The sequence below is a fragment of the Balaenoptera borealis genome, assembly GCF_965194805.1.
Source record: "Balaenoptera borealis genome assembly, chromosome: 8".
Taxonomy (NCBI): Eukaryota; Metazoa; Chordata; class Mammalia; order Artiodactyla; family Balaenopteridae; genus Balaenoptera; species Balaenoptera borealis.
In genome coordinates this window covers 16,001,662-16,027,405 of record NC_138865.1, presented here as the reverse complement: position 1 = coordinate 16,027,405, position 25,744 = coordinate 16,001,662, and the positions used below count along the sequence as shown (strand labels likewise).

The 25,744-nt window shown below is 39.5% G+C and overlaps 1 protein-coding gene across 1 annotated transcript in view; it reads left to right on the top strand.

Annotated features, from left to right (window-relative positions):
* Nucleotides 1-4,328: 4,328 nt before the first annotated feature.
* The window catches only part of PIWIL2 (piwi like RNA-mediated gene silencing 2), a 94,394-nt gene continuing 72,978 nt past the window's right edge, over nt 4,329-25,744 (top strand). The window contains exons 1-9 of the mRNA XM_082402596.1: nt 4,329-6,081; nt 7,574-7,665; nt 7,812-7,946; nt 8,448-8,654; nt 9,276-9,386; nt 11,673-11,790; nt 12,246-12,370; nt 13,222-13,302; nt 13,588-13,701. Of these exons, the coding sequence (XP_082258722.1) occupies nt 5,860-6,081; nt 7,574-7,665; nt 7,812-7,946; nt 8,448-8,654; nt 9,276-9,386; nt 11,673-11,790; nt 12,246-12,370; nt 13,222-13,302; nt 13,588-13,701 (1,205 nt within the window). The 5' untranslated portion in view covers nt 4,329-5,859. The remainder of the gene's footprint in view (nt 6,082-7,573; nt 7,666-7,811; nt 7,947-8,447; nt 8,655-9,275; nt 9,387-11,672; nt 11,791-12,245; nt 12,371-13,221; nt 13,303-13,587; nt 13,702-25,744) is intronic.

Below are 25,744 nucleotides of genomic sequence, written 5' to 3'. Positions count from 1 at the left end.
CCATCCCAATAGCTCCAAAAGTTTTAACCTACTCCAGCATTAATTCCAAGTCCAAAATCTCATCTAGACATCATCTAAATCAGATATTGGTGAGACTTGAGGTATGATTCATCCTGGAGCAATATTCCTCTCCAGCTGTGAAGCTATGAAGAGGAAACAGCTTTGTCACATAGGCTTGTGGTGACAGTGGCAGCACTGGTGATGGCTGAATCACCTTTGGGGTTATTCTTCCCTTTTCTTAAAGGATTAAGCATGTTGAATCGCTCTATTGTCCTGTCCTGTAGAATCCCAGAAGTCCAAAAGCCATCCTTTAGAAAGCCTTCCTTTATTTCATCCAGTCTCTGTTCCCTTTGGTCCAAACTGGCAGTGTCTCTGCTGCTGTTCAACATAATCTTATTTTTGCTTCTAGCTTCTGCTGAGATAGCTGATTAACTCCATAGTTAACCATGGATAATCTCCTAATAGAGCGATTGTCTAGCCACACCCTTGGGTGTTCTCTCCAGAACAAACTTTCTCACTTTTGCACTACAGATAGGCTGAGAACTTCCCAAATCTTCAAACTCTGATTCTTTTTTGCTTAATCTTTCTTTCAATTTATCTTTCTCCTCTTACATTTTACTATAAGCAGGAAGGAGAGGCCAGGTCACGCCTCAACAGTTTGCTTAGATATCGCCTTAGCTACATATCCAAGTTCATTGCTTGTGAGTTCTACCTGCCACAAAGCACAAGACTACAATTCAGCCAGTTCTTTCCCAGTTTATAACAAGGATGACCTTTCTCCCAGTTTCCAATAACATGTTCCTCATTTCTGTCTGAGACCTCACCAGAAGCACCTTTAACATCCATATTTCTACCAAGAGTCCCTTCAAGGAAATCTAGGCTTTTTCTACCATGTACCTCAAAAGTCTTCCAATTATACCCATCACCCAGCTCCAAAACCACTTCCACATTTTTATGTATTTTTTACATCAGCACCCTACTTCATGGTACCACAGTCTGTATTAGTCAGGGTTCTCCACTGAAACAGAACCATTAGGAGATTATATATATATATATATATACACATACATATATTTTTATTTATTTATTTATTTATATATACATACACTTTCTACTAAGGAATTATAATATGTGATTATGGAGGTTGACAAATCCCAAGATCTTCAGTGGAGTTGCAGGAGAGCCAATGGTGTAGTTCTAGTCCAAATCCAAAGGCCTGAAAACCGGGAGAGCCAGTGGTGGTGTTCCAATCTGAAGGCTTGCAGACTTAAGACCCAGAAGAGCCAATGCTTTCGTTTGAGTCAGAAGGCAGGAAAAAGCTGATATTTCAGTTCAATGGCAGTCAGGTGAGAAAAATTCTCTCTTAATCCAGAGAGGGTAAGCCTTCTTGTCCTAGTTAGGCCTTCAATTGATTGGATGAGGCCATCCACAATAGGGAGGGCAGTCTGTTTTACCCCGTCTCCCAATTCAAATGTTAATTTCATCCAAAACACCCTCCAAGAAACACAGAATAATGTCTGACCAAATATCTGGGTACCTGTTGGCCAAACTGATACATAAAAGTAACTATCATGGTTATTATCTGTCCTATTTATTATAGCCATTCTAGTGGGTGTGAAATATCTTACTGTGTTTTTGTCTGTTTGCATTTCCGTAATGACTAATGGTGTTGAGCACATTTTCATGTGATTTTTACCCATTTGTATATCTTCTTTGGTGAAAGATCAGTTCATATCTGTTGCCCATTTAAAAAATTGCGTTGTTTGTCTTCTTATTGAGCCTAATGTGTGTTTTTAAAATTAATTTAAACAAAACAACCCAACAAACAATCAAAACAGTTCACCCATTTTATTGACCCTAATGTGTTTTGTGATTTATTTTTTCTTGTGAGTTCCTGTGTGGAAATTTTGAGTGCCAGGTGGAGGGTGTATTTCTCCTGGGAGGATCTGTGTTTACCTCTGCCTGGAACCCAGAGGTACTATAAATGTAAGTCCAATTTCAATTAAATCCTCCCTGTAGTTTCTAGGCCAAACAGGTAATGTCATTTTCTGCCATTAGTCTTGCTGTGGCTCTGGTGACTTTATTTTCTCAACAACAATAACAACAACAAATCAGGATTTATGGTCAGAATGGAAATACTTACTGGGGACAAAGGGCCAGACTCTTTGATGTCATGACTACCTGGGAAAATCCAGATTGTATATAGTGACAGGGCCATACTCACCCTGAATTTTAAAGCCTGGCAAGGCCAAGTGGACAGAATTTGGCGTTATGAAAATATCATCTGTAATTTAATTTTAAATACTTTAAACAGTACAATATGTGTGTGCTCTTTTAAATCAATATCCTAGGTATGGTTAATTAACAACTGAAGTGTCCTGTTGGGGAATGTAAACCCAGGAGAGGTTGATTAGCTTTTGAAAGCTTCTAAGCAGATGTCCACACTTTAGAGAGCTTCAACTATCTTAATTTCCAGTCAACACTGAGACTATGTGGATTTTCCTTTGGTGAAATAACTAGTATTCATTATGTGTGGGTTGGTTAGAAATATTGTACAGGGTATTTCTCTATCCTGTCTACTCTTGCATGACATGTATAGAAATCTAGGGAACCCAATGTGTATATCCTTTGTAATGGTGCTCGGTTTAGATTCAAAAACTGACAGCTTCAGAAAATTACCTGAGAATTGCTGTTGTAAAGAGCTGCTGAAATATTGTTTCCTAGGTATGGAATTAATCTTTCATGCAAGGTTTGGTCAGAGTACATATAAGGACAGGGAACTGGGACTTTTATCAAGTTTACAAAACAGTTTGTATAACTATTTTTGAGTGCACTTGCTACTAAATGTTGGCATGAACAACAGAATTCAGTATCCATGTTATTATAACATAACATTGTAACATTGTAAAGTAGGAAGGCTGTGAGGTAGAAGAACTCACATATAATGTTAAACAAACAACATATACAAAGAGGGAAGGGCTATCCCGCCAATTAGATTCCCGCTTTGGAAATTATCCTGCTCCAATGATTTTCAAACTATTCTGTTTTGGGAAGGAGAGGAGAGTCCTTGATTGTATGGATTAAAACGAGGTATGAGATATCTGAGGCTTGGAAAAGCCGCGTCTAGCCCTATTCCATATAGAGTATTTACATATCTCTACAACATCAGCCAAGGTCTCTGGAAGCTTGACCCCAACCACCTCAGAAAACTTGGGGTTGGAGAGTGGTGCAGTTATTTGCCAAAATGATTGGAGAGGGAGAGAAATCTTTATTTATTTGGAAAATATACCGTAGCTGCAGAGTTAACCACCAATGCTTTTACATAGTTTGAAGAAAGCTCTTCTTGGCTCACAGATTCAGGCATCAATAAATAATAACGATAGGCAAAATTTATTGCAGGCAATCTTCTCCTTGTGCCAGGTATTTTACACGCATCATCTCATTAAAGTATGTACATTTCCATACAATCCTATGAATGGATGATTTTCTTCCAGTTTTATATATAAGTACAGTGAGGCTTAGAGATCACGTAATTAGGTGTTTGAACGTCAACTCAAGCTCTTTCCTATTCATCAGCCACATCCTTATATCCTCTAACTGGGAAGGATGGGGCAAGTCAATCTCTACATGAGCGTGTAAGCTAACTCTGTTTACAGGAGTTGCCCACGGCATGGGAGTCAGGATCTTAAAAACGTAACACATTTTAATGCTTAGCTTCACTCCTAACTTCTGGACCCCGACTTGGAGCACCCCTTTCGGATGAACCTAGTGATAGAGCGAAGCTGCTGGAACGGGAGAGGGAGGCACTCTTTACAGAAGAGCCAATGAGACCGCTGGCTCTTGTGAGTGGCACGTTGTTTGGCCAATGGGTTCAGCCCCTGAGGCCCCGCGAGAGTACGGGAACTTGGGGTCTGGAACATGTGGGCCCGTAGCGCTGCGCGAGCGCTGAGCGCAGGGTTCTCTTGAGGCCCCGCTGAGCTGCGCGAGGGCTCGAATGCTGGTGAGAGGAGGGGACGCAGGTGTGGAAGGCCGGGGAAGCCGAGGTCGCTCTGCTACAGGCCAGGTGCGCTTTCGCTCAAGCTCTTGGTGGTGAACGGGGGCCCCTCCGGCCCAGTCGGACCCTCCCCTGTCTTCTCACCCCATATCCCTGGGTAGCCGCGAGGGGCTGTGGGCCCCTGGGTGGAGCCTGGGCCTGGGGCGGGGGCGGGGAGTGGTTATTTGAAGCTGGGGGGTGGGGGGGTAGGAGGAACGCAGGACCTCGGAGAGGTGGGAAGGTGGTGCCTGGGGAGCGAGGGGACTCTGATGGGGAGAGGGGTTTGGGCGGGCGTGAGTGTTACTCGCGCACAAGGGGTGGGCAGGACGCCCAGGGGAGTTTTGGTTTGGGGAATGATGCTTTCTCCAGGGTGGAAGGGGTGTAGTATTTGCCTTCAGGAACCTCTTTTCTGGTTAGGCCCAGTCTATATGCCCCAGCCCGGAGCTTGCACCTGGAGGGGTGGGAAACGTAGGCCTCGCCGGTCCTGGGACCTGCCTGTCCTTGGACTCTCCTCGCTTGTACCTTATAGTCAGCCAGCCACCTGCTAACTAAGCAAAGGAGAAAATCCACATTAAGGGAGGGCCTGAATCTGTAGAAGTGATGGTGGAGGTGAGGAGGGGTGGAGAAAGAAGAGGATTCCAGAAATCCTGTAATTGGTAGGTGTTACAGTGCCTCTCAGTGTGTACCAGTTAGGCTACTGATTGTTCTGGTTTCTTCCAGTGGTGGCAAGAAGGTGTGAGTCAGGAGGCCAAGCTAACTGAAAAGGAGTTTAAACAATTAAAGGGGAGAACTGTAGTAGCCTTTGAGTAAGGGAGGCATATCCTCCCATTTTAGTGTAAAAGATAATAATTTATTTAAAAAATTTTTGCCAGATCCTGAACTGCCTTCACCTATAGTTGACTTAGGAATTGTGTGTCAGTCTTTTCCTTATATGCATGGCCTGATTTCTCTGTAGCTAATACTTAAGACACATTTGCAAAAGTTAAGAAGAGGCTTACTTGTTGGTTACAAAAGATTCTTCAGGGATCCGGGGTGAGTCCAGACAATGAAGGGAGCCCCTGAAAGAAGGAGTCCTGAAGTCTACAGATAATGAAGTGAGTTTGAAGAAGCTTAGTGAGTCTGAGACTTGAGGGGCGAGAAGAGCATCATCCCTGGTTACCTTGGGGGGTGGGGGGAGGTGTTAAATGTCACCTGTGAGACTCAGCAGGAATCATAGACTCAAACCAGAAAGGGTCTGTACCCTGGAGACCTCAGTTCTGGTAGAGTTTGAAAGAAGAGTTTTATAGAAAGGAATTGGATAAAGATTCAGAGAAGCAGCTAAGGAACCAAGGAGGAGATGGAAAAGTTTAATGTGAAAATAGACTGGAAAAATATTAGGACTCTGGTAGAAGAGTGGCCCAAAACAAAGCAAAACCCATAAATATTTATGGACAAAAAAATTTTATGATATGGCTATGTTAACTATAAGCTTACTTATAAAGCAAAATCATGCCCATACATAAAAAGCGTTTCCGTCTACAACTGGTAGTTAACTTACAGGACTGAGTTCTCTAAGAGGCCGTTTGGGTAGAAAATATAAGTAAATTCAAGGAGGGCTTGGCCTTTAAGAGATTGCTGATGGAGAGTGTTTAGAGTATTCTGGGCTAAACAGAAACTTTTGAAGTGAACATAATATAGGAGGCTGGTAGTATCACTGCTCTGATCCAAAGTAGCTTTTTTTTTTTTTTTTTTTTTTTAAATGCTTTGTGAGTCTGTCTTGAAGGAAAAGGAAAACAGTTGGGAATCATTTAAATTATAAAATGATGGCAGATAATTAACCAGAACAAATGGACACCTGTGTCCTCTGCAGCCTTGCAATGGATCCTGTCCGACCACCCTTCAGGGGCCCGTCTCCTGTGCACCCATCTCAGTCTGTGCGGATGCCGGGCTCTTGGCAACAGGCTCCAAAACCTTTGGACCCAGCTCTGGGCAGGGCAGGACCTGCAGGCAGAGGCCATGTATTTGGAAAGCGAGAGGAGCCAGGCCCACAGAGTGGGCCAGTGCAAAAGGTAAGACTGTGTCTGCCTACATAGTAGCAGCATACAGCTTATCATCAGGGCAAATAAGGGATTTCAAGGTACTTAGGAAACTGGGAAGCCCTATATGAAAGCAAGGGTTTGTTTTTTTTTCCCCTTGAACAAGTGGTCGCCTCTTGGAATATATTTCAAATTCTTGAGTTGCAAGTCTAGAAAAAGGGCCTCGTAATGAATGCTAGATGGACCTGGGTAAATGCCTTAGTTCTCTAGCTTCTATAAATATAAGTATATACATACATAAATGATAGGTTTAAAGGTACAGTCTTTTGGTTTTTTGTGAGTGTTTAGATTTCCACTCTGGGTTTGACTCTATGGTATTAGCAGCCACTCTTGCCTCTAAGGTCATAATTGTTAAGAATGGTTCCTTTCAGAAGGCTCTTTGCCTAAATCTTAAAGAAAAAGAGGATCTTCAGCTATTGTTAGTGCTGTGTGTATACTCGCATGGACATGCATTCTTAATCTCCTAATTATATAGTAATTTTAAGAATGGTATTTGTCTATAATTAATGTCAAAGAATAAAGAGTTAGCAAATACAGGAAGAACCTAATAGTGCAGTTATGACAATTTTAAGTAGGTTGACGATGTCAGATGTAATGTTCTGTAAGAAGAAACGTTATTGACAGTAATCCTGTATTTTTACTCAAATGGATTGCTTGAGTCTATATGTGGCAACTCTAATTGGTGTAACAGTAGTGAATTTCCAAGACTGCTACAGGAAAAACAGTAGCAAGTTATGTTGAGGTTGTTTAAAAAAAACCCAAAATTCTGATACCCTTAAATGATCCATTTTTTGGGAATATTTATTAGCCAGTACACTTGTTCTCTCTTACCTTAGGTGTACAGGAAATGAACTAGAAAAATAATTCTGTTGCATTTGTTACACTGTATATCAAATCATGAACTGTAACTGTTTATGCTTGAAAACCTAATATGACATAAGTGGGTTTTTTTTTTTTTACATAAATTTATTTATTTTTGGCTGCATTGGGTCTTCGTTGCTGCACGTGGGCTTTCTCTAGTTGCAGCGAGCGAGGGCTGCTCTTTGTTTTGGTGCATGGGCTTCTCATTGCGGTGGCTTCTTCTGTTGCAGATCATGGGCTCTAGGTGCGCGGGCTTCAGTAGTTGTGGCTTGTGGGCTCCAGAGCGCAGGCTCAGTAGTTGTAGCGCACGAGCTTAGTTGCTCCGCAGTATGTGGGATCTTCCCGGACCAGGGATCGAACCCGTGTCCCCTGCATTGGCAGGTGGATTCTTAACCACTGTGCCACCAGGGAAGTCCGACAGAAGTGGTTTTTTCTAAGACCATAAGGATTTAAACAATTTTTATAACGTATTTTTATTCTTGTAACATTTATAGAATTTGAAGTGGATGATTTTTATTATTTACCAAGACTTGAAGAAAACCAACAGTGTTTCTGGGGTTTTAAACTACATCTTAGAATAACTTTATTCTTTGACTTTCTGTAGGAATCTGTGGGTTTGGTCTCAATGTTCCGAGGACTGGACCTTGAAACAGTGTCCCGGACCCCTGTGGAACAGGAAATGCCTCCTTTAGGTATGTGGAAAACTAACTTGAGAAAACGTGGTGTTATATATGTTTGCTTTGTTCTTAAATTCACACAGTTTATCTTCAGAAAAATTACTGTTCTTTATAAAATGTTCAGCTCACGGTTACAGCTGGGGTTTGACCCTTCCGTTTAGGTAGAGGCATTTTAGGTCGAGGCTTGTCTACCAGTATGGCACGCAAGGACAAAGAAGAACCCCATCCCACTTTTCTGGATCCTTCAGTGTTGGCATCTGGAGATAGCAAGATGGCAGAGGCCTCCGTTGGTTGGAATAGGTGGGTAAAGTTGCCTTCTTGGGTAGCCATCAAATTCAGGTGAAATATCTCTAAGTCTAGAGAGAAACTCTAGAGTGGGTTGTGTTATCTCACAAAGAAGCAACGCATGGTTTCCTGGTAAGAATGGGTATTTTCCAAGAGTAGTCAGCAGCTACTCATGCGGTCAGTCTTTGGACGAGGGTGAAAGCAGTACTCCACTGCACAGTTCACCACCCTGTTTGTCCTCTTAAGAGTTCAGCCTGATGGTAGTGGTTCTTTAACCCAGGTGGGTCAAACTTCCATCTCAATTTCTGCTATGGAAGTTGGCCCTGAGAGTCAATATTAATAACAATTGATGAGTGAGTCATGTTGGCATATTGGATTTGGAGAGAATCCCAATGCTTGGGTCCCTTTTGCTGACTCCTCCAGGAAGAGAGTGTAGATTTGGGGGACTCATTTAGATGGGGCATAGATAGAAGCATGATTGAGAAAGTTCTGATTTGCCTCCTTTCAACATTTCAGAATGCTTGGAAGAGGGAATTTGGATGCCTTTTTACTACCGATGGGAAGAGCAGCTGGTGGTATAGGCAGAGGAGTATACAAGGCTCCCGGTGCTCTCAGCCTGAACCCTCAGGATCCTGCCCAGCTGTCATCTCCGCCACCTCTGCCCCCGGCCCCACTGCACTCCCTGGATTGCCGTCCACTTGGGACTGCAGAACACAAGGAAAAGTAAGTCAGGAGTGCTGCCTTCCCTGCTTGGTGATGATGTGGAGGAGGGCTTCGCATAGTATTGCAAACTCTGTTCTGTTGTGTCTAAAGTCCTCCTTGGGTGGTAGGTACTGCAGGGTTGTTTTGTTTTTTGCCAGTGGGGAGAATGACAGAGGTGGGGCAATTCCTGGTGAGGTGAAATGGGGTTAGTGATGATAGTATGTATCTATCTAGAGTCTACTCATGGCTTTTCATTTCCTTCCCAATTCAGACATAGATAATTCTTTGTCATGTTGAAGATAAGGAAATTATCTAGGAAATACATTGCAGCAGTTCATTTTTCTCTATAGAACTAATTCTTATGTTCTTAGTTAGCTGGCCTAGTTATTCTAGTGATATTACTAGGACAAATAGGGTGACCTTGCTTCTCTAATTAGAGATTGCTAAGAATTTACCTTCTGGCTTTCAAAGCTTCTTTTGTATGTCTTGATTCTTGGTCTGTGTACCTGTAAGCAAAGTGTGAAATACTACTTCCCCCAATCTATCTTTCCTTTCCTTTTCTTTCTTTGTATTTTTGTGGCATGGGTTATTTGTTGTTTTTGGCATATGTGGGTGCTTTTGTTTTTTATTTTTATTTTCTAGAGAGCCTTTTGTGAAGCAAGGATCAAAAGGAACACCTGAATCTTTGGGATTGAACCTTATCAAAATACAGTGTCATAATGAAGCAGTTTATCAATATCATGTGACTTTCAGGTATTCACAGCTTATTTTCCCCCCTGTATTGTTCACTTCTTAGAGAGCAGTAATGAAGTAGTTCCACAGGAATAACTGAATTGTTTTTCTGTATAACTCCTGATGCAGCTCCCCCTACAATAATTCATATATTCAGATCCTTGCAATAAGTTTAAAGTTAACATTTTTTGTGTGTGTTTAGCTATATTACCAATCCAGATTTTAACTTAATAGGTGCAATTTTATGCATGAGGTTAGAGGTGGATTTTCTGTGAAGTTAATGAAACTTAAGTTCAGGGCCTTGTACTTGCATAGATCCCTTCATAACCTTTTTAACTTATCTTGTATCTGTAATTTTGTATTCCTCTTCTTAAAGAGACCCCCCCCCCACAGTGGTATCAGATACACACCCCACGATACCTGGATCCTCCCTGCATGAGTGCTGTACCAGCATTTGATGGCTCTCCAGTGATAGTCTAGGGTTAAATTTGAGGGTGAAAAAACCAGAGAAAATAACTTTAATTTTATATCAGTAACTTTAGGATTTATCATACTTCTTTAAAAGTTAAGAATTTATATTAGTCTGTGTTCTTTTTTAAAATCTCAGGGGAGCCATTAGCTGGAGGTTATTAGCTGGAATTGTGAAAATAAATGAGTGTTCTGGAATATTTATGGAGAAAATAGGAAGATGAAAGACTGAATTTTTGAAGCACAGCTATTAAGTGGTACAAGAAGAAGAAGTGGAATGAAAGAGAGAAGAAAGGAACAGTTAGGGGAAAAATACCCTGAAGACAGGTTATAAAGCCAGAAAGAAGGACCCATTTCAATGAGGGGGAGGTGGTTGACTTTGGCCACAGGGAAAAAAGTTATTGAATTTGCTTTCAAGAGGCACCCTTGGTGATTTTCTAGTAGCTTTATTAGTGTTATGGGGAAAAAAACGAGATTAAAAGAACAAAGGAGAGCCTGGGCCATGAGAAATAGCCAGTGGATTGGCCACTTATTTTAAAAGTATGTAAGAGGAATGAGAAATGGAATGAAAATTGCTTTAAAGGTTTCTGTGAGGTAAGAAACTGGAGGTGAACACATATGACAAGTGAAGAGAAGGAGTCAGGAAACTGGGTGAAATTGAACTAGCAAGAGGGGAAGGTGGTGGGAATGGGCCTGTTCTGGAATGTAAGGGATGGAGATGGGTGTTAATGAGAGGGAAGAGTACTTGCTCTGGAAATGGATTGACAACTGATGATGAAACAGAAAGCAGTGTGAGACGCCTCACGGGTCTCTGCATTGACCAGGCTGTGGAGAAGACATGGATTCTATAAATTTCGAGATTGTAGATGGCGGACCTTTGAAGCCACAATGTGAAGAGGATGAGAGAATACCGAGAGGATGTATTACAGTGACTGGTCATCCTGTAGCTTCCTTGACATCATGGGGCTCTAAAAAGACAAATTTAAATATAGTGTCTTGGGCATAATGCCATGTATTTGTGAATTTTTTAGAAGAAGCATTTTGAAATGTGATGTTAGCATGTGAGTGCTTAGTTTTGGCGATGACTATATTGGATTACCGCTTGATTTTTTTGTTGATGTTATCTTTCTTCATGTACTTGAACATGCTTGACCCTTTTTAGCCTTGGATTTGTTTAAACTTCGAAGTTGTAGAATAGGTTGTGTGTTACTGTGATCTAATGGGACAATCATTGTACAAAGTAGCTACTGGACTTTTTCAAAGCTGTAAGATTTGTGACAGTGAATGGATAAAAAGTTGAAATTGCTGTGAGTGAAAAATGGTTAGAGTAAAATCCTATATTTTTTTAAAATATATTTTTAAGAGTGTATATTTCTATAGACGCTAGAGCAGGGATTAGCAAACTGTGGCAGGCCTGCTGGGTAAATCTGGCCCACTGCCTGTTTTTGTAATAAAGTTTCGCTGGAACATAACCATACTTATTGGTTTACATATTGTCTACGAGGCTTTTGTGCTATGTTAGCAGAGTTGAGTAGTTGTAGCAGAGACCATATGACCTGTAAAATCTTTCCATAAAAGTTTTCTGACCCTCTGGTCTAAACTCTCGAAGAATGTACACTGACATGATAAGGCAGTTGTGTTTGGGTGGTGGAATTATGGATTGTTTTTATTTTGTGAGCCAGTATCCTTGGGTCAGAGTTCTATTTTTAGTCAGATGTATTTCAATTTTTTAATGTGACCACTAGATGGAGCAGTAGTCATAAGTGACTGCGTCTCTAACAGACCTACCGCACAACTGTAAAGTCAAACTGAAATAAAATCGTCTTTATCATTTGCTAGCCCCAATGTGGAGTGCAAAAGGATGAGGTTTGGCATGTTGAAGGACCATCAAGCTGTCACCGGAAACATCACTGCTTTCGATGGATCCATTCTCTATCTGCCTGTTAAGCTTCAACAAGTGAGACCAAATAGGAAGTGCACTTTGGGACGAAGCATGGGTGGTGGGAAATCATAGTGTCCCTGAACATTTGAGTTGTACTTTCCTATTCTGAGAGGAAAGGCAGACTTCTCCATAACAAAGAAATTGCAAACTGAGAAACTTTTACATTTGAGTCCTTTCTAGTCCCTTCTCTCTTAAGAGGAGTGGTTGGAAGCCTTGGACCTCAGTGACAAAGAATAGTTCAAGATTGCAAATTTAAAGAGCTCTATTGCTAGTTCTCCATTGGGTTTCTCTTACCAAATCCTTTCGTAAATCCTACTTGTCATGCTGTGATTTTGTCTAGTGTGGACAGCAAAGTAACAGTAAAGAATAAAACATGTTTACGATATTATAGTGTTCTAGAACACAGTTGGATTAGATTAGCGCTTGGTGGTGTTGTCATTTTTCTTTACTTGCATATGTTTATTTGTTAGGTTCTTGAGTTAAAAAGTCAAAGGAAAACTGACAGTGCCGAGATCACCATTAAGATTCAGTTGACAAAGATCCTGGAGCCCTGTTCTGACTTGTGCATTCCGTTCTACAATGTTGTTTTCCGTCGGTGAGAAACGGCTGAAGTCTTATTTTCTTTAACCTCAGTCTTGTATTTGTAACAAAGCTCTTCAGGAAGCTTGGATGGTATTAAAATATAGTGCATATATAGATGAGTTTGGAAACATTTAATAAATAAATGGATGACATTAAGGCTAACTTATTAAAAGTTACCTCAAGTGATTGTCCAGATTTGGGTATATGAAAGTAGGTTTGAAGTAGCTGGAGAGAGGGAGATAGTTTCCTTCCATTCATTCAGGAACTTTAAAAGCAAATGTTTATGGTACATATTTAATGGTGTCAGTGATGGGGCTACTTGAAGAGGTAGCATGTAAAAATTTTTGCTAGAATTTTTCCCAGTCTTTTGAATTTTTGGATACAGACAGCTCATAATTTTTAAACTTTTCTGCAGACTCCCAAATTTTCATAAAACTGTTATTCCCAAACCACCTTTTTTAAAATGAAACATAGAACCTGATTTCTACTTAGTAAGCTGAACTGCCAGAAACAAACATAACTTCCTATGCCTGACTGATATTCACAAATTTGGAAATGGACTTTCTTGTGCTCTGTTTAGTTAATGGGGAAAAGTAATGTAAATTGAGCTTGGGAAGTCAACTTGATTTTTGGTTACCTAGTTAGTAGAAAAATCTGCAGTCAGTTGCATATACTGCAAGATAAATACTTTGGTAATTTTTCTTTTTCTTTTGGCAAGAGTGTTCTCAGCATAAAAGGTATATTGTGCAAAGCATCAACGTTTCTGCTCTTTTAGGCTTCCAAAGGAAAATGTAGCTAAGAGCAATTGAACTTAATTATTTTTAATTCTTCTACTAGAAAACCCATTCTTGCTCTTTATTTCAGGGTAATGAAACTTTTAGATATGAAGCTGGTGGGGAGAAACTTCTTTGACCCTACAAGTCCTATGGTACTACAGCAACACAGGTTGGTGGTGTTTTCTTCTTCCTCACTTTTGAATGTTCTGGAAATTTTCATTGCAATCACCATATTAGTATTTTATGATAGTGAGTACAGTTTATGAGTTAATTATTTTCCATAATTTAGGTTTTTAGTAAGTTCACAATGATGTTGACTTAATTTGTTTCCTGTTGCTTTCTCATTGTTATTGGGGAGGGGCAGTATCTGCTCAAAGTATTGCCTCAAATGGTGGCATGGAAATATCTGTGGTTCTTATTAGAACCGCAGCATAAATGCCACCTATGTCTTCAGATTGCAGATCTGGCCGGGCTATGCAGCTAGCATCCGGAGGACAGATGGAGGTCTTTTCCTGCTAGCTGATGTCTCCCATAAGGTCATTCGGAATGATTCTGTGCTGGACGTCATGTGAGTGGATGGTGGCATCTACGTTTAACAAACTAACAATTTTCTGAGAAGTTCAGTAATAGCTGGTAATAAATACAGATAAGCCATTGTTCCATTTGGGTTTTAAATTGTAGAATAGATTGAGAATGCTGAATTGATGTGCTCTTTCTGTGAGTCCTACCAGAATAGGCATCTGGATAGAGACCTGCTGCACTTAGACTGAGGAGGAATGTATGTTAAGTCTCCGGTTACGAAGACTTGGTTTAATATACACATACCCTGAGTTCTTGTTTAAGTGTATTACTCTAGTAAATATTTACTGTAGTAAATATAGATGTGTATAATTTGTAATCGTTACATGAAATCCTATCTTATACATAAATCTGTGTGCATCTATGATTTTTTTAGGTTGTGTACCCAAAAGTGGAATTACTTAATGAAAAGGCTGAACATTTTAAAGACTTGAAATATTTACTATAATAAGATGTTTAAATATATATTGACCGATGACCCTCTAGAAAATTTACTTAGTTTATTTTCTCACCAGCTATGTATAACTACTGGGTGTTAGCAAGCTTATGAATCTTTGCTTATCTGATAAATTCATTCATTCCATCAACATATATTTATAGAGCTCCAGTTTGTACCAGAGTTTTGGAACTTATCAGTTAACAAAACAAAGATCCCTCTCCTCATGGAGTTTGCATTGTAGTCAGGCGAGATAAATAGTAAATAATAAGCATGATAAGTAAATTGCATAGGGTACTACAAGTGATAAGAGGTATGGAGGAAAGAAAAGGTAGAACACAGGGCAGGAGAGATCAGGAGTACTAGGGGTGGGATGGAAAGGGGAGAGAGCTGTCATTTCAGTAACATGTCAAGCTCATTTGAACCAACACTTGGAACAGGTGAGGGAGTTAGCCAGGTAAATATATGGGCTAAGGGAATTCTTGTTAGAGGGACAGCTGAGGTAAAGGCCTAAGCCAGAAATATCCCTGGCTCTTCAAGGAGCAGCAGGGAAGCCAGCGTGGCTAGAGCAGAGCAAGTGAGGTGAGGGCAGTGGAAGGATGGAGTAGATGGAAGGAAGAGCTGAGGATACAGAGCTTTGTAAGTCTGTTGGCAAGAGTTTCGGTTTTAGTGTGAGTGAAACATAGGGCTTGTAGCCAACGAGTGACACGATGTGACTTAAGTTGTGAAAGGATCCCTCTTGTTACTTACTGCGTGGAGAATAGGCTTGGTGGGATGGGGTAGAAGTGGGGAGACCAGCCAGGAAGCTCTTGTAGTAATCCAGTGGAGAAATGAGGGGGTGGCAGCAGTAAAGATGGTGAGAAGTGGTTGGCCTCTGGATATGTTCTCAAAGTAGCGTTCAGTCGATTTCCCAACTGGGTGGTGGAGTGTGAGAGAAAGAGAGAGGTTAAGGATGACTCAGACTTTTTTGACTGAGTTTGTAATTATTTATTTTCTTTCTCCTAGACTCTCTCTCCTTGATGGTAGGGACCATCTCTCTTTCTCTCACATGGTACACCCAGACGTAGTTTATTCCTGGCCTATAGTAAGTGTTCAAGAATGTTTATTAAATAAAAATAGATGTCTTTAAATTTGCTCTTTCTTTCTTTATGGTTACTGTCTTTGTTTTTCTACTTAGAAAGGTCTACTTGTTTTAATTTCCAATGTTTTAAACCTTCTGGAACTTGGTGTGATGTTAGGATCATCATGATTGTTTTGGTACGGTTACACAATTTATTGAAAAACATTTTTCTTTAGATTTAAATCACTATCTTTATCAAATGCTAAAATACTTGGATTTATTTCTGAATATTTCATTTTGAACCACTGGTTAAAACCAGTGTGATACTGTTTTAATTATTGCAGTTTTATTAGGTTTTAATATTTGTCGAGGAATTCTGTTTTCAGAATTTTTATTCTGTACCCCCCCTTAACTCTTTCATGTGAAACTTTGAATAATTTAGTGAAAATAAGACAAAAAGTCAGTTGGCAATTTGATTGATATTGACTAGGGAGAGTGTTTAGTGAGGCTTCCTATTCATAAATATGGCGTGTCTTTTCATTTATTGAAATTTATTTTTATTAAAGTTTTACTTTTATTAAAGTTTTAGTCATATTATGACTACACAGAAACTACAGGTGAGCTATATAGTATGTACTATGATTATTTTTGTTTTCTGCACAATTACCTTGGATATAAAAGTTGTCTTTTAAAAAATTTTTCTAAGTGCATAATTTTATATGTACTTACCATTAATTCAACTTCAGATTCACATCCATTTGTGTAATCTCACTGTACATTCAGACACTAGGTATTTTGTCAGTTTCATCCTCCCTGTCCCCTCCCCCCTCCCCCCAAAAATCATATTTCTTGGATTATTTAAATCAAATTATATCTAGCTTTGAGCTCCTGTTCTCCAAGACAGAAGTCCTAAGTCAGACATAACCGCATTATGTTACATACGAGACCCTGAGGTGTTCATGGTCCTGGTCCTAGTCTGGCTGTAGTGCCTAGCACTCAGCCTTGGAGAGCATGACTCAGGTGTGGGGCTCTGCACTTCTTAGTTTTCCCTTGCAGCCTTGCAGCGGTTACACACTTGGGACTTTGCCACCTTTCTTTCCCTGTGCACTTTATGTTGTTATGAACCACTGGAAACCACAGAAGAGCAGTTATTTTCCTGGAAGTTAGGTCTTAAGGCTAAAAGCTGCTGCATTTCTAATCAGGAATACTTGGCTACCTAAATGTCCATTGAGACATGAATGGATAAAGAAGATGTGTGTGTGTGTATATATATGTGTATACACACGCACATACCACATACACACCATGGAGTACTACTCAGCCATAAGAAATAATGAATTAATGCCGTTTGCAGCAACATGGAGGGACCTAGAGATTATCCTATAAGTGAAGTAAGTCAGAAAGAGAAAAACAAATACCATATGATATCACTTATATGTGGAATCTAAAATATGACACAAATGAACTTATTTACAAAAGAAAATAGACTCAGACATAGAAAACAAACTTATGGTTACCAAAGGGGAACGGGGGTAGGGGAGGGGTAAATTAGGAGTTTGGGACTAGCAGATTCCAACCACTATACATAAAACAGATAACAAGGTCCCACTGTAGAGCACAGGGAACTATATTCAGTGTCCTGCAATAAACCACAATGGAAAAGACTATGAAAAAGAATATGTACATATATATATAACTGAATCACTTTGCTGTACACCAGAATCTAACACAACATTGTAAATCAACTATACTTCCATAAAAAGAAAAAAAAAGAATGGTTGGCTTATTTCTCAAAGGGTAATGAACAAAGAAGGTTAGGTTTCATATGTTGCTATTAAGTTCTCAATAACGCATTTAACGACCCACAGAATTCAGTATCATCTTAGAAATCTCTGTGAAAACCTGAGTGGCTTCAGTTTGGACTGGTTGCTCTCCAGCGTAGCTGATAGTTACTGTCTGGGGTTCCCCTTCACTGTGGTGAAGACTCCCTTTCCCTCTCACCACAGGTATCCTGTAGTTCAATTCCATGACGACTTCCTTCTGGTTTACTCTCTTGTTTCTCAGCTCTTACGTGTTTGAAATCTCTTTATTTTACCTTAGTTTGATTGGGCATAAAATTTGAGATTGGAGATAATTTTCCCTTGGAATTTAAAAATCATGGTTCCTTTGTTTTTTTTTTTTCTCTTCAGTATAATCTTTATTCATGTTCACATATTCTTTCACAGTGAGACTATTTCCTTATTTAAATTTAACTCTTTGGGTGTTCTCATAGTAACGCTGTATTTGAATACACCTTACTTCTGAATTTTTCCACTTTTTCATTCTGTAGATGAGTAAACAACCACCTCCTACACCATCCTTATATGTTTTTTACCTTACTTGTACCTTTTGAGCAAGCCCAAACTTGATTTTAATATTGCTTCATCCCTTCTTTTTTTCATATTTTAATTTTAGATTTGATATGTTAAATGCTGTGTAGGTACTACACTTCTAAAAAATTATTATGGTTAGTACTATATTTTAGTATTGGTAAGGCAAGTCCTTCCACCTTGCTCTTATATCCACTATCTTCCTTTTTCTTTCCTATAACTATTTTTCACATTTATTTTCCAGATTAATTTCAGAATATTTTTGTTGAGCTCTCCAGAAAATGCCACTGCAGTTTTGCTCCATTTTCTTTTTGCTTTCAGACTTACTGTTGAAAAAATCTAAAGCCATTCTGATTTCTTTTTTGAAATTAAGTTTATTTTTTATTGAGGTATAGTTGATTTACAATATTATATTAGTTTCAGATGTACAACAAAGTGATTCAAAATTTTTATAGATTATACTCCATTTAAAATTATTATAAAATATTGACTATGTTCCCTGTGCTGTATGGTATATCCTTGTAGCTTATTTATTTTGTACATAATAGTTTGGACCCCCTTAATCCCATACCCTTATCTTGCCCTCCCCCCTTCCCTCTACCCACTGGTAACCGCTAGTTTGTTCTAACTGTGAGTCTCTTTCTTTTTTGTTATATTCACTAGTCTGTTTTTTTAGATTCCACATGTAAGTGATAAAATGCAGTATTTGTCTTTCTCTGACTTACTTCACTAAGCATAATACCCTCCAGGTCCATCCATATTGTTGCAAATGGCAAAATTTAATTCTTTTTTCATGGCTAAGTAGTATTCCAGTGTGTGTGTGCGTGCGTGTGCACGCGCGCTCGTGTGTGTATGTGTGTGTGTATGTGTATGTATGTATCTCAGTTCTTCCTTATCCATTCATTTGTTCATGGACACTTAGGTTACTTCCATATCTTGGCTATTGTAAATAATAATAATAATAATGCTGTTGTGAACAATGGTGTGCATGCATCTTTATGAATTAGTGTTTTCTTTGGATATGTACCCAGGAGTGGAATTGCTGGCTCATATGATATATTTTTAGTTTTTTGAGGAACCTCAATACTGTTTTCTTCAGAGGCTGCACAAATTTATATTCTCACCAACAGTGTACAGAGGTTCCCTTTTCTCCACATCCTTGCCAACATTTGTTATCTGTGGTCTTTTTTTTTTCTTTTTTAAATTTATTTTATTTATTTATTATTTTTGGCTGCATTGGGTCTTCTTTGCTACACGCGGGCTCTCTCTAGTTACGGCGGGTGGGGGCTACTCTTTGTTGTGCATGGGCTTCTCACTGCAGTGGCTTGTCTTGTTGCGGAGCACGGGCTCTAGGCATGCAGGCTTCAGTAGTTGTGGCACACGGGCTTCAGTAGTTGTGGCTCGTGGGCTCTGGAGCGCAGGCTCAGTAGTTGTGGCTCAGTAGTTGTGGCACTCAGGCTTAGTTGCTCTGCGGCATGTGGGATGTTCCTGGACCAGGGCTCGAGCACGTGTCGCCTGCATCGGCAGGCAGATTCTTAACCACTGTGCCACCAGGGAAGCCCCATCTGTGGTCTTTTTGATGATAGCCATTTTGACAAGTGTGAGGTGCTATCTCATTGTATTTTCTGTGTTTTTTTTAACATCTTTATTGGAGTATAATTGCTTTACAGTGTTGTGTTAGTTCCTGCTGTATAACAAAATGAATCAGCTATATGTATACGTATATCCCCATATCTGCTTCCTCTTGCATCTGCCTCCTACCCTCCTTATCCCTCCCCTCTAGGTGGTCGTAAAGCACTGAGCTGATCTCCCTGTGCGATGCAGCTGCTTCCCACTAACTATCTGTTTTACATTTGGTAGTGTATATATGTCAGTGCTATTCTCTCACTTCGTCCCAGCTTACCCTTCCCCCTCCCCGTGTCCTCAAGTCTATTTTCTACGTCTGTGTCTTTATTCCTGTCCTGCCCCTAGGTTCATCAGAACCAATTTTTTTTTTTAGATTCCATATATATGTGTTAGCATATGATATTTGTTTTTCTCTTTCTGACTTCCTTCACTCTGTATGACAGACTCTAGGTCCATCCACCTCACTACAAAGAACTCAATTTCGTTTCTTTTTATGGCTGAGTAATATTTCATTGTATATATGTGCCACACCTTCTTTATCCATTCATCTGTCGATGGACACTTCCATGTCCTGGCTATTGTAAATAGTGCTGCAATAAACATTGTGGTACATGACTGTTTTTGAATTATGGTTTTCTCAGGGTATATGCCCAGTAGTGGGATTGCTGGATCATATGGTAGTTCTATTTTTAGTTTTTTAAGGAACCTCCGTGCTGTTCTCCATAGTGGCTGTATCAATTTACATTCCCACCAACAGTGCAAGAGGGTTCCCTTTTCTCCACACCCTCCCCAGCATTTATTGTTTGTAGATTTTTTGATGATGGCCATTCTGCCCAGTGTGAGGTGATACCTCATTGTAGTTTTGATTTGCATTTCTCTAATGATTAGTGATGTTGAGCATCTTTTCATGTGTTTGTTGGCAATCTGCATATCTTCTTTGGAGAAATGTCTGTTTAGGTCTTCTGTCCATTTTTGGATTGAGTTGTTTGTTTTTTTGATGTTGAGCTGCATGAGCTGCTTGTATATTTTGGAGATTATTCCTTTCTCAGTTGCTCTGTTTGCAAATATTTTCTCCCATTCTGAGGGCTGTCTTTTCGTCTTGTTTATGGCTTCCTTTGCTGTGCAAAAGCTTTTAAGTTTCATTAGGTCCCATTTGTGATTGTCCCTTGCTGTGATTTATGTCATAGAGTGTTCTGCCTCTGTTTTCCGCTAAGAGTTGTATAGCATCTGGCCTTACATTTAAGTCTTTAATCCATTTTGAGTTTATTTTTGTGTATGGTGTTCGGGAATGTTCTAATTTCATTCTTTGACATGTAGCTGTTCAGTTTTCCCAGCACCACTTACTTAAGAGGCTGTCTTTTCTCCACCGTATATTCTTGCCTCCTTTATCAAAGATAAAGTGACCATATGTGCGTGGGTTTATCTGTGGGCTTTCTATCCTGTTCCACTGATCTTTATTTCTGTTTTTGTGCCAGTACCATACTGTCTTGATTACTGTAGCTTTGTAGTATAGTCTGAAGTCAGGGAGCCTGATTCCTCCAGCTCCATTTTTCTTTCTCAAGATTGCTTTGGCTATTCGGGGTCTTTTGTGTTTCCATACAAATGGTGAAATTTCTTGTTCTAGTTCTGTGAAAAATGCCATTGGTAGTTTGATAGGGATTCCATTGAATCTGTAGATTGCTTTGGGTAGTAGAGTCATTTTCACAATGTTGATTCTTCCTCTCCAAGAACATACTATATCTCTCCATCTGTTTGTATCATCTTTAATTTCTTTCATCAGTGTCTTATAGTTTTCTGCATACAGGTCTTTTGTCTCTTTAGGTAGGTTTATTCTTAGGTATTTTATTCTTTTTGTTGCAATGGTAAATGGGAGTGTTTCCTTAATTTCTCTTTCAGATTTTTCATCATTAGTGTATAGGAATGCGAGAGATTTCTGTGCATTAATTTTGTATCCTGCTACTTACCAAATTCATTGATTAGCTCTAGTAGTTTTCTGGTAGCATCTTTAGGGTTCTCTATGTATAGTATCATGTCATCTGCAGACAGTTACAGTTTTACTTCTTCTTTTCTGATTTGGATTCCTTTTATTTCTTTTTCTTCTCTGATTGCTGTGGCTAGGACTTCCAAAACTATGTTGAAAAATAGTGGTGAGATTGGGCAACCTTGTCTTTTTCCTGATCTTAGAGGAAATGGTTTCAGTTTTTCACCATTGAGAACAGTGGTGGCTGTGGGTTTGTCATATATGGCCTTTATTGTGTTGAGGTAGGTTCCCTCTATGCCTACTTTCTAGAGAGTTTTTATCATAAGTGGGTGTTGAATTTTGTCAAAAGCTTTTTCCGCATCTACTGAGATGATCATATGATTTTTATTCTTCAGTTTGTTAATGTGGTGTGTCACACTGATTGATTTGTGGATATTGAACCATCCCTGGAATAAAGCCCACTTGATCATGGTGTATACATCCTTTTAATGTATTGTTGAATTCAGTTTGCTAATATCTTGTTGAGAATTTTTGTATCTACATTTTTCAGTGATATTGGTCTATAATTTTCTTTTTTGGGGATATCTTGTGTGGATTTGGTATCAGGGTGATACTGGCCTTATAGAATGAGTTCAGAATTTGCCTTCCTTTGCAAGTTTTTGCAGCAATTTGGGAAGGATAGGTGTTAACTCTTATATAAATTTTTGGTAGAATTCACCTGTGAAGCCATCTGGTCCTGGACTTTTGTTTGTTGTGAGTTTTTTTATTATTGAAATTTCATTACTGGTAATTGGTCTGCTCAGATTGTCCATTTCTTCCTGGTTCAGTCTTGGGAAATTGTACATTTCTAGGAATTTGTCTATTTCATCTATGTTGTCCATTTTATTCACATAGTTGTTTGTAATAATCTCTTGTAATCCTTTGTATTTCTGTGGTGATGGTGTAACTTCTTTTTCACTTCTGATTTTATTGATCTGGGCACTCTTTTTTTTCTTGATGTGTCTAGCTAAAGGTTTATCACTTTTGTTTATCTTTTCAGAGAACCAGCTCTTAGTTTCATTAATCCTTTCTGTTGCCTTTTTAGTCTCTATTTCGTTTATTTCTGCTGTGTTCTTTATGGTTTCTCTCCTTCTACTAACTTTGGGTTTTGTCTGTTCTTCTTTTTCTAGTTCCTTTAGGTGTAGGGTTAGGTTGTTTCTTTGAGATTTTTCTTGTTTCTTGAGATAGGCTTGTATCACTATAAACTTTCCTGTTAGAACTACTTTTGCCGTGTCCCATAGATTTTGGATCATTGTGGTTTTTTTTCATTTGTCTCCAGGTATTTTTAAAATTTCTTCAGTGACGCCTTTTTTAGTAGCTTATTGTTTAGCCTCTACGTGTTTGGTTTTTTGCAGTTTTTTTTCTCTGTAGTTGATTTCTAGTCTCATAGTGTTATAGTCAGAAAATATGCTTGATATGATTTCAGTTTTCTTAAATTTACTGAGAATTGTTCTGTAGCCTAGCATGTGATCTACCCTGGAGAATGTTCCATATACACTTGAAAAGAATGTGTATTCTGCTGCTCTTGGATGGAATGTTCTATATATATCTATTAAATTCATCAGGTGTAATGTGTCATTTAAGGCCAGTGTTTCCTTACTAATTTTCTTTCTGGATGATGTGTCCATTGATGTACGTGGGGTGTTAAAATCTCCTACTGTTATCATGTTACTGCCAATTTCTCCCTTTATGTCTGTTCATATTTTTTTTATGTGTTTAGGTGCTCCCATGTTGGTTGCATATATATTTATAATTGTTTTATCTTCTCCTTGGCTTGATCCCTTGATCATTATGTAGTGTTCTTCTTTGTCTCTTTTAACAGTCTGTTTTAAAGTCTGTTTTGTCTGATATATGTATTGCTACCCTGGCTTTCTTTTGATTTCCGTTTGCACAGAATACTTTTCTATCGTCTCACTTTCAGTCTATGTATGTCTGTAGATCTAAAGTGAGTGTCTTGTAAGCAACGTATATATGGGTCTTGTTTTTGTATCCACTGAGCTCCTCTGTCTTTTGATTGGATCATTTGGTGCCTTTACATTTAAAGTAATTATTGGTAGGTATGTACATATTGCCATTCTGTTAATTGTTTTGCGTTGTTTTTGTAGTTCTTTTTTGTTACTTTTTTCTGCTTTTGTTCTTTTCCCTTGTGATTTAATGACTATCTTTAGTGTTATGTTTGGATTCCTTTTTCTTTTTTGTGTATATCTATTATGGATTTTTGGTTTGTGTTTATCATGAGGTTTATATATATGATTATATATATGATTATTTTAAGTTGCTGCTGTCTTAATTTCAAACACGTTTTTTTTTTAATTTTTTTTTTTTTAATGCTATTCTTCTCTGCTTACATTCTTTTTATGTATGTATGTATGTATGTATGGCTTTGTTGGGTCTTCGTTTCTGTGCGAGGGCTTTCTCTAGTTGTGGCAAGCGGGGGCCACTCTTCATTGCGGTGCGGGGGCCACTCTTCATCGTGGTGCGCGGGCCTCTCACTATCGCGGCTTCTCGTTGCCGAGCACAGGCTCCAGACGCGCAGGCTCAGTAATTGTGGCTCACGGGCCGAGTTGCTCCGCGGCATGTGGGATTTTCCCAGACCAAGGCTCGAACCCGTGTGCCCTGCATTGGCAGGCAGATTCTCAACCACTGCGCCACCAGGGAAGCGCTCAAACACATTTTAATAACTGTGCATTTTTTACTCCTCTCCCCCAATGATTACTGTTTTTGATATCATATTTTTATCTTTTTGTTTTGTGTATCACTTAACTACTTATTGTGGATATAGCTGATTTTACTGCTTTTGTCTTTTAACCTTCCTACTAGCTTTGTATGTGGTTGATTTACTACTTTTACTGTATATTTACCTTTACCAGTGAGCTTTCTTCTTTCATAATTTTCATGTTTCTAGTTGTAGCTTTTTCTTTTTTGCTTAGAGAAATCCCTTTAACATTTCTTGTAAAGCTGGTTTGGTGGTGCTGAACTCTTTTAGCTTTTGCTTGTCTATAAAGCTTTTGATCTCTGCATCAAATCTGAACAAGAGCCTTGCTGGTCAGAGTGTTCTTGGTTTTAGATTTTCCCCTTTCATCACTTTAGATATATTATGCCACTCCCCCCCTTTTTTTTTTCTGGGAGAGGGAAGGATTTATTATTACTTGCAGCAAGTAAGGAGAACACCGGGGTTGTTTCCCAAAGCAGTGTCTCCTGTGCCACTCCCTTCTGGCTTGCAGAGTTTCTGCTGAAAAGTCAGTTGATAACCTTACGGGAGTTCCTTTGTATGTAACTTGTTGCTTTTCCCTTACTGCTTTTAGTATTCTCTTTTTATCTTTAATTTTTGCCATTTTAATTACAGTGTGTCTTGGTATGGTCCTCTTTGGGTTGATCTTGTTTGGGACTCTCTGGTGCTTCCTGGACCTGGATGTCTGTTTCCTTTCCCACATTAGGGGGATTTTCAGCTATTATGTGTTAAGATATGTTCTCTGCCCCCTTTCTTTCTCTCTTCTCCTTCTGGGGCCCCTATAATGCGAATGTTATTGCAATTGATGTTGTCCCAGAGGTCTCTTAAATTGTCCTCATTTCTTTTTATTCTTTTTGCTTTTTTTTGGTTCATCTTCAGTGATTTGCACTACTCAGACTTATAGCTTGCTGATCCATTTCTCTGTATCATTTAAGCTACTGTTGATTCCGTCTAGTGTATATTTCATCTCAGTTACTGTATTCTTCAGCTCCTTTTGGTTTTCCTTTATGTATTCTAACTCGTTTTTAAACTTCTCACTCTGTTCATCCATTCTTCTACTGAGTTCTTTGATCATCTTTATGGTCATTACCTTGAACTATTTACTGGGTGGATTGCCTGTCTGCACTTCACTTAGTTCTTCTGGTTTTATCTTGTTCCTTCATTTGGGCCATGTTCCTCTGTCACCTCATTTTGCCTAACTTGCTGTTTTTATTTCTATGTATCTGGTAGGTTGGTTATATTTCCTGACTTCGGTGGAGTGGCTTTTTTTGGAGACATTCTGTGTGTCCCAGCAGCTTGGTCCCCTCTGGTCACCAGAGCTATATGCCCTATGGGTGTCCCCATGTGGGCTGCATGGGTCCTTCAGTTGTGGTGGACTGACTATTGTGGGTGGTCTGGTAGGCGTGGTTGGCCCTGGTCCAGTTGGTTGCCAGGCCCTGCATTGTGCAGAGGCCGCCAGCCTCTGATTGGCATGACCAGTCACAAGGTGGCTGGCTGTGGAACTCCAGGGTGTCCTGGGACGAGTGCTGGCTCACTGGTGAGCACAGCTAGCTTCTGGCATGGGTGTTTGTGAGACTGGTGTTCCCAGATGATTGGGGCTGGTTCCTGACACAGCTGACTGCAGGTTCTGGGGTGTCCTAAGGCCAATGCCAGCCTATTGGTGAGTGGGACTGGATCTCGGAGTGATTGGCTGAAGAGTCCAAGGTATCTTAGAGCTGGTGTTGGCCTGCTAGTGGGTAGGGCTGGGGCCCAGGACGTCCTGGGGCTGGTGTCAGCCTGCTGGTATGCAG